Below are 9,435 nucleotides of genomic sequence, written 5' to 3'. Positions count from 1 at the left end.
CGGTATCGGGTTTTTATAACCGATGTTTGTTCTGTAGGCTTCAGCCTTTCCGAGCCTGCATGAACGCAGCATGGGACGTTTACCGGCGCGCGCTAGACGACGTATAACAACAACAACAACAACAACTACTAGACTGGTTGGTTGCTAACCGTGGCTAACAAACAAACAATTTAAAGCTAAATGATTTTAATATTAACACATAATAAGTGCAATGCACCTTAAATAGTATACCCTGCTATGAGCTGTTCCTTAACCAAACTAACAATTGGCTTAGAATTTACATTAGCACTCCTTCAGGTGAATAATACAATTAAACCCATTAACCAAAGCTAATGCTTAACTAGCGATTAGCGTGTAGCTAGCGATTAGCGTTAGTGCTCTTTTCAGTATTAATACAATGAAAGTTGAAGTTGTTCTCTTATTTTGGACAGACAGTGTTTACATTTGGAAAGCCATGTTGCTTTTATGTATGCATCCAGTGTAGGGTGGCCATTCGTCCGGCTTTTAAACACCCTGAAGCCTTAAGGACACTCATTTGTCCTCCTTTTGAGAAAATAACTAGAAAGGTCCGCCTTTTGACACATTACCTCGTTAGTTTAATACTTATTGGCTAAAAATGTGTGTCAAAATGTGGTGACCTATCAACACATGGCTCATTTTAATATTCAAATGAGCCATGTGTTGATTGCCACCCTGTCACTGCAGTTGCTGCCACCAGGCTGTCAATCAAGCTCTCAGACAGAGAATGTTAGTTAACTTGGTTGTTAGACTGAAATTCTGAAAATGCTCATACTTATATGTGAAACAGAAGGTGCTGTATTTTTTTTACCCTTTATCTATCCAGATAAAAACATTAAGAACAGTTTCTGTATGATGTTTATTAGACCTATGTAATCTGAATTGGAAGGGCACGTTGTCATGAGCTGTATCTTGTATATTTATTATTAGCTATGTGGTATGTGTATGCACCTTTATGTAATCTGGTGGAAAAACATTAAAATTTAAAACCGGATCAAACCAAACAAATATCTGCTTGCGTGTCCCCGTGTATGCAAAGTGTCCTCCTTTTTGATGTGAAGGAAATGGCCACCCTACCAGTGGGGCATCACAATAACATTAGGCATAATGAGTTAATTCCACAATAGGAGATATGTTATGTTGTTACCTAACAGTTTTGGTGTAAAAAGCCTGCATATATCGGTATCGGGTGATATCGGTATTGGAAATTTAGAGTTGGACAATATCGGAATATCGGCTATCGGCAGAAAAGCCAATATCGAGCATCCCTAGTCATAATCCATTATTAAATTTTTGGTGCATGTTACACAGAATCTCGTATACCCAGGGCACAAAAACATGTTTTACACATGTGTAAGAAATTATGATATGGGTGAAATGTTTTATTTTGTGAGCGGCTGAGATGTTTGTACGGTCTCAATAATCAAAGTGAGCCTTTTTTAAAGATGATAGGTTTAGCAACAGCCAATTTAAAAAAACACACCAAAAAAGAAACGGAGAGGAGGACAAAAAAATCTTGACTTTGCTGTATGACATGCCAGAGCCATCAAGAGAGGCGAGAGAAGCTGCAGCTCGGAACAAAACCTAGCTATTATATTGTTCTTAGGCGCTCTCCTATAATAGCAGGTTTAATGCAGGTGGAAATTATGGCGATTATCTCCCCCACCGAAGTGGGAGACGCTGGCGTTTTCATGTCAAAGTCATTGTGCGAGGAGGTCGATGGGAGTCGCCTTGTCAATTACAGAAAGCTCAAGGCAAGATATCATGCTCTGCTATCCTCCGTCTCCCATCTCAACCCTGCCAGCCCTCCTGTCACCCCTACGCGCTACATTCTTCCTCCTATTCTCTCCATCTCTCCATAAACTGATCTCACTATCGCTTTCTCTGCTTGCTCTGCCTCTTTCCCTCCTGTGGAAGATCGGTGATGAGTTAGTGGACCTGAAGAGCATGTCTCTGACAGTGGCAGGTATGATGAAGGTTGCAGTATACAACAATAGCAAACAATAGTGTGAAGTGTGATGCAGGTGCACTGACAGACGAGGTTAGTGGGAAGAAGCACTGTAGCAGCAGTTGTGTTTTTCTTTGTGCAAGTGCCTTTATGCACTATATGGTGTAGTATGTGTAAGTAAGTATGTGGCCATCTTTTATGTGTAGTTTCGATCAGGATCTACTTTTCATGGTCAAGGCTACAGACCCTTATTCCTCAAAACAGGAACCAAACTTGGGAGCTGAAGTCACTTTTGTGCATTCCTTTTTGTTTCCACCCCACCTGAAGAACCCTTGCTAATTGGACAATTAAACACAAAAAACACAGCAGATTTTGAGACACATTTTTTACATAAATGTTCTTGTTCGATGAGTGAAGTTTAGAACTGCAAACCCTGGAAAGTACTACCCTCAGAGCAGGTACTGTTTTTGGCACCAGGAACTCTGAGAAACAAGGCCAGTCTCACTCCCAACTCTTCAAATACTGCTGCTTGGTAAAATGGCCTCTGCTTCAGAATAAGACGCTGTAGGTGACCCTTAGCATCATTTAAGGACATGCCTGCCAGACGTAGTATAAAGAGCCAGAAAGTCTGCATATGGAGATCGACTTTAACCCATTTGCCAACTCGTTTGCTTATGTAGGTCATATAGAGACATCAGTATGAAATTTACACTGTTTAATAACCACTTGAAAACTCCTTGTAGTAGATTTAAGTTACATAAGGTACGTAACGTACTTCATGATCTTTTTCCTAAAACATAACCAGTTCGTTTTGTAGCTAAACCAAAGTCTTCCACAACGTTAACCATGCAAGCTTTATTTTGAAATCTAACTTGACTGAGGAATGAGGAGGAATGCCCATTGTTTTGGAATGTTATGTTCAATACCCACATGTGGTTGAAATGTTCAGGTGTCTACGTACTTTTGGCCATATAGTGAATCACTGCTGGGCTGCATGGCTATACATCAACCTAAATCATCTTTCTTATTTCACGTTAATCTTATTACAATTTCAATGAATTTACATTATCTACAGCTATCACTTTTAGTTTTAGCTTTGCACATCCTGGCAGTGTCTATCATCTCACTAGCCTTTCTTTTTTACATTAACTATAAAAGATTACAGAAACCATTTCCTGGAATCGGATTAATATAATCCCATTGCATGTAATCCGTCACTTTCCAAACCTGCATAGCCTCTGTGTGACAAGCAATATGAGATTATAATATTAATCTCAGTGTTGAATTTGTAGATAAGGGACTTGTTCTTTGCTGTTGGAAAATGCAACAGTGATACACACATTAAGTCCAATGAAAACCTCATAACTCTAGTTTTTAGTGATTTTCATGCTTTAACTGCAGTCTAACGGTGAAATTGCAGATATATCTTTTGGGTTTAAACTCAAAAATAAATCGTGGTCAAGCCAAAGTTTCTAAAAGGTGATGTTTTATGCAGGGTTTTTAGTTGAAAACATCAATATGTTGCTCTTAAGGAAGAGGAGGAGTAGGACACTATCCTACAGGGAAATGTATTGACTGCACTGCAACTCTATAAGAAAGTATTCATACTTTTTACAAACACTAGCCCAGTATGTGGAAAAAAACAGTTTTGAGTAAAAGTTCATCATCTGCCCACGCTGCGGTCTTCCTCCAGGTTTTTTGAGATTAGGCGGGGCAGAGCAGTTTGTCAGCTTGGAGGCTGGAGAAGCTCTTGTTTCTGAGCTCCGGAGGACTACCGCATTTCAGGGCGTCTCGAGGCGACAGGGTAGCCGTGGTCTGTCCCATCCACTGCACCAAGGAGATGATGGTACAGTCACACTGCCATGGGTTGTCATGGAGGTGCAGCTTCTTCAGGTCTGAGAGAAAATAATACTGATCACTAAAAATGAATCATTCAGGCATCAGTAACACTGTAATCATTTCTACCTTTACTATTATGAGTCACTCCTTTGTTCCTGTAAATTGGGACAGTGAAAAGGCGAGTGTTTTCTTACCAGGCATATGGGCGAACATGTTTCCATCCACTGTCTTCAGGCGGTTTCCACTGAGAGCCAACTGAGAAAGCTTGGCCATGTTCCTGAACACATCAGGTGGCAGGTGCTCTAGCTCGTTGTTCCTCAGGTAGAGTTCCTGGTTCAATATCCAGAACGTTTATTTTTGTGGCATTTAGTTGACAAATGCTATTGACAAAACATATGTGTAATACAGTCTATGAGCAACCAAGTATTGTGCTGGCTAAATTCAAGTGGATATAAAAATGTTTACCAGTAAGGCCACCTGATTGTGATCAATGAATGATGAATTAAAGTGATTAAATTTCACTTTTTCATCAGATTTTTTGTTTGTGCATACACCCAAGAAACCATCACCTGCAAGTTGCCCAGGCCATCCAGAGCTGATGGGCTTAGTGTGGACAGAAAGTTGTTGTCTAGAACCAGCATCTCCAGCGATTGCAGTGGCCCAAATGCGCCAGCGGGAATGGTCTTCAGACTGGATTGCAGAGAGAGGCAGAATTCCTTAATCAACATCAATATACTGTACAACTACTGTATCTAAAATGGACGTAAACATGTTTTTTTCTCATCCAGTATGAGGGTATACACTAGGGTTGGGCTATTTGGTTAACTGGCAGCCCAACAACTGACAATTCCTGATATATTAGCCAATCAACCCAACTCTGCTATCAATTAAGGACTTGTTGGTCCTAACATCATCCAATATGAACGCAGGGATAGTGGAGTGGTTCTAACATCCTAGTATGATACTTGCACTAGATTTTTCTTTCTACTAATGGCATCATTCAATTTAATACGTTGCTAGCTCTATAGAATTATCCACTAAAAAACGTGTCTGATGTGACCTGTTATTATCTAAGTTGAGAAACATGAGCTGTCTGAGTCCAGTGAAGGCCTTAGGAGAGATCTTCTGGATGCGGTTCAGGGAAAGGTCCAGAACTTTGAGGGCGATTAGAGGCTTAAAGGCATTAGACGGAAGCATTGTCAGCGCATTGAGAGGGAGGTCTAAGTCGGACAAGTTCTTCATTCCTGCAAACATCTGAGGTTTAAGGGTGCCAATCTGGTTCTGTCCCAGCATGAGGAAGCGGAGGTTCAGAAGGTCCTAGAGACATGAAAGAAACAAGTTTTTGTGGTCAGATTATTACAATGTGACTGTTGTACACTTAATCTATTTCTTTTCAGACTCTACCTGGAATCCCCTCGGTGGAAGGTTGGTGATGTGGTTGCCGTAAAGATTGAGGAGCATCAATTGCTTCGCACCAGAGAAAGCTTGTGGGTGGATGGACTTGATGGCATTTCGTTCCAGGTTGACACTCTCAATCTTTGGAATAGAGCTCAGAGCATCGGCCTTCAGGTCTGTGATACCGTTCTCACCTTTACAAAGCAGATGCAGATAACCCACAAAGCTTATGTTTATTTACAGTAAATGTCACAATTATCAAGAGTCTTGAATGTCAAAACAATTTTACGGGTGATTTGATTAACCTTAAGGTACTCACCTAGTTTAAGGATCCAGGCATCACCGGGCAGTTTGGAGGGAACGGCACGAAGCCCCCTCTTATGACAGTTGACCTCTGTCTTTTCCGAACCGGACTTCCTGGAGCATTTACAGACACTGGGACAGCCTTCCACAGCCTGCACCATCCATAGGATAACCAGCATCCACCACACTAAGTGATTCATGATCCCTGAAGACTGAAGGTTGTAGAGGAGAGAGAAAGAGATAGCCTTGGTATTGAGAAAGCAGTTGCAGTTATATTGATTGGGAAAATTGCGTTAGATTTTTCTCTGATCTTGATATATTCTTTAGATATTAAAATCTCAGGAATTTAGATCCTTGTATTTCACAGAAATTTCCACCAAATTGTCTCCCTTTTTCTTGGGAAAAATACCTTCAGTAACCCAAGATTTTTAGTATGTATGTGTCTATGTGTTTGTGTCCCCAAGACTTGTGTGTACTGAAATACAAATGCTATCTAAAAAGACTGAATAATTATTTAGAGCCAAATATTGAGGACCAACCTAACAATTCCATTACTATGGTAACATGACAAGATCAAAACAGCTTTACATTATGGATAGTCTCCTTGGTACCAGAAAGATTGTAACTGTGGATGACACCCACTTGATTTGTCTAATTCAGACTGCTAAAGCATCAAATTAGCTTCAGATAAACATTTACATCCATACTTTCTTGCCAGCAGCCTTTGCTGGCTTTCTATGCCTGTAACTGCCACTAACTCTTAACCAGTAACATGGTGGGGAATTGGTGGATTGGGTTGCCCACGTGCTCTCCGATGTTCATTTTTGTCTTTATTGGCTTGCACCAATGGAGACAATACAACAACCAACTTGAAAACCTCTGCAACAACTAGGATAAAAAACTCCACAGGTTAATTGTCATCAAAGACAAGTATGAAAGATAAATGTATTCAATAGTCATAAAAATAGCCCCTGTGAATGGTATATTTTGTATTACTGGATTTATCATTATAATGACTGGAAAGCATAAAATGAAAATACTCATCTTTTACTAATCTGACATATATTTCTCCATTCCAAAACAGAGTGCAGAGCAATGTTTACCAGGTGAACTATCGAGTGAATACGATAGCCCTAACACTACAACTGCATCTCCATGAACAATGCCCCTGTGCTTCAAATCACAAATGGAGTTTCCTTTCCTGCCACTGCACAGAGTAATAAGCTCACCACTTGGGCTCACATAACCACTCACATGTATTAAAGCTGGTAGGAGGATATGCTGAAAAACAAGGATCAAATGATTTAGCATGCTGAGCAATCCCCCTTGAAGATAATGCACTTTTATTTGAGCATGTGCTCCTCAATTACACCTTTTAAAAGAAAACTCAAAAATGATCTTTTCAAAAATGTTTTTACCAAGACCATTTGACTGTTTCTTCATCCATATAATTATATTGTCATTTATTTTCTCTTTTAAAAAGTATACCACCTGCTATGTTTTTAATGTTTCTATTTCTTGCATCTGTGTTTTTGTGTATTTTTATTGTTTGTTAAGCATAGTGCTTCGTTTTTAATGAAATTATAGTATTAATATGATGTTTTTTTCAGTTATAGTTAAAAAGCACAGTATTCCATGTAAAATAATGTTTGTCATGCTTTAACTCCAATAAATATGGGTATGCGCACAGATATGCAGGGACAATTCCTCAAACAGCTACAATCTCACCGGTGTCTCTTCACAACTTCCATCATTGAAAGTTATCAATTGTAATAATAGCCTTTTAAAAGCTGAAAAAACAAATGTGTAAAAGACTACCAGGCTCATATTATGGCAAGCAAAGATACAAAATGGATGACATATTGAAAAGCTTTTCTCTAAATAAAAATGGGGAAAGTTAAGGTCTCTGTGAATAATTGGAACTTAGAAGAAGTAAGAAGAAAATACAAAAGAAATTGTTTCTTGAATTGTTTGCCAAAATACTTACTACTTTCTTACTAACCAAAGGGATATGGAAAATCTATCATTTATCTGCAGCTAATCCTATTTTAAAGCCCACAGTCTTCAAAAACAATCCTTTGAAACATCAAAAGGAAAGCAGAGCAACAAACCAGGTGCCCACATGCTGCAGTGACATTCTGAAACAAAGAGCAGCTTCTCATCAGTAAAAACACTAATACCTGATTATTGTTTGAACTGGCTGAGGTGTGTTTGATTTCTCCCACTCGACTTGAAGCTGATCTAAATTGGAATGGATGAAGCTCATTTAAACAGTCAGACTGTTTTTGTCCTGCTGAGTGCCACTTACCTGACCAGGCTGTCAATACACTTCGGAAACACTTGATTCTCCAGATGTCTGTCCACTTCGTTTTCACCTCTCAAACAGTTCAAATTGTCCTTTAAGATCGTCCGTTACACTGATCCGTAAGTACTGGCTGCCAGTCACAGAGAATTAGCCCTGCCGTCTGTGTCACTGAGCTTTAAGAACAGATTTTTTACATGCACAAATTATACTTTTAACATCAGAGGAAGCACTACAATATACTCAGATCCCCCTGTGTTCTGAAACAGCTAGATGAAACTATGCAGCATGTGAAGAGCTCTCTCTAACCTGACATGAAAGCAGCTATATAAAACACTTACCAGTGTAGCAGTGTGGGAACACAGCCTCAGCCTCTGCAGACAGTGAAAGCAGGGTGTGAAACTCCCAAAGTTCTGCAATGTCACAGCGCCCAGAGAAATGTGGCGTCCACAGATTATGGCACCAATCCATGTTTCTGCCAGGTCTACCGACTGTGTGTATGTTTGCAATGTGTGTGTGGGTTGGTGGATGCTTTGATTCTGTCCTCATGAGAACCAACTTTGGACATTCAAACAGTGGACATTTTCAGCTCTGAAATTGTAGAGGTTAGTTCATTTAGAACTTAAGTTTAAATTATTATTTCAACACTTTAAACTGCTTTCTTGCCAAGAGTTAGATGAGAACATTGATAACAACTCTCAGATCTATAAGGTAAATATGAAGCTTCAGCCTTAGCTTAACACAAAGGCTGAGAAAGGGGAGATAGCAAGCTTGGCTCTGTCTAAAAGTAACAAAATCCACTTACCATCACCTTTAAAGCTCATAATTGTGCATGTTTTATCTCGTTTTTTTATTCCATGCTAAAACCCAACAGTAAAAACTACAGGTTCTGTGTTTTTCTTCCAAAGTAGCTTTGATTCTTGAACTAGTCTTGTTCAAGGTTTTTGGAACCTCGGTGCCATCTCACAAACCAGTGTTTACACAAGTTTTGAGTGGAACCATTGTTATCAAGGTTGCGTCATCAACAGAGGGCACTGCACAATGCACACTGACCTGTAAAATATGACACGCCCACTGATGTTGGCACGGTTTAAGAGTATGGAAAGGATCCCTACAGAGATAGCTCTTTTGCTGAAACAGAAACAGCCGAAATATTGCTATTGCTTGCCACCAGACTTTACCTTGCATATAATTGTAACATCAGAACTTTGTTTAAAGTAGACAGAAACAAAATAAAACTCACCAAACCAATCTGTCAGTCTTTCCTCTGTTCCAACCATTACCAACTCTGGTTTGGTAAAAAAAAAAAAAGAAACCTTATTCACCGTCAAAGATGAGGAAAAATTGCCGTTTCAGTCATTCTACTCAGCTAAAGACCAGCAATATAATATAACCTTTAACCACACTGTAAAGTCATCTAAAGACAAATCCAAATGCAATTTTTATTTAGCACAAAACTGTTTCTATTTCACTTGGTGCTTGACTTTAATCATCTTCCCTTTAAAAAGTATTTTTTATATATATATATATTGTATAGCCTTTACAAATATGTATCTAACTCAACCAGATAGGATAATGTAAAGAAGGTTTTTGCTATGGTTAACTTGTTCAGCAATTTGGTCATCTGCAG

General features: G+C 39.2%; 1 protein-coding gene across 1 annotated transcript; it reads right to left on the bottom strand.

The window, feature by feature from the left end:
* Positions 1 to 2,666: 2,666 nt before the first annotated feature.
* Positions 2,667 to 8,283, bottom strand: si:dkey-1j5.4 (leucine-rich repeat-containing protein 15). The gene is made up of 7 exons (XM_051408557.1): positions 8,147 to 8,283; positions 5,520 to 5,715; positions 5,210 to 5,394; positions 4,866 to 5,122; positions 4,375 to 4,495; positions 4,000 to 4,135; positions 2,667 to 3,861 (listed from the first exon to the last, which is right to left on the bottom strand). Exons 2-7 carry the CDS (start codon positions 5,701 to 5,703, stop codon positions 3,671 to 3,673), a joined length of 1,074 nt encoding a protein of 357 aa, XP_051264517.1. The 5' UTR covers positions 5,704 to 5,715; positions 8,147 to 8,283; the 3' UTR covers positions 2,667 to 3,670.
* Positions 8,284 to 9,435: the final 1,152 nt, after the last annotated feature.

Source organism: Dicentrarchus labrax, unplaced genomic scaffold (genome assembly GCF_905237075.1).
Source record: "Dicentrarchus labrax unplaced genomic scaffold, dlabrax2021, whole genome shotgun sequence".
Taxonomy (NCBI): Eukaryota; Metazoa; Chordata; class Actinopteri; family Moronidae; genus Dicentrarchus; species Dicentrarchus labrax.
The sequence above is the reverse complement of the archived record's forward strand: the minus strand, read 5'-3'. Positions and strand labels throughout refer to the sequence as shown.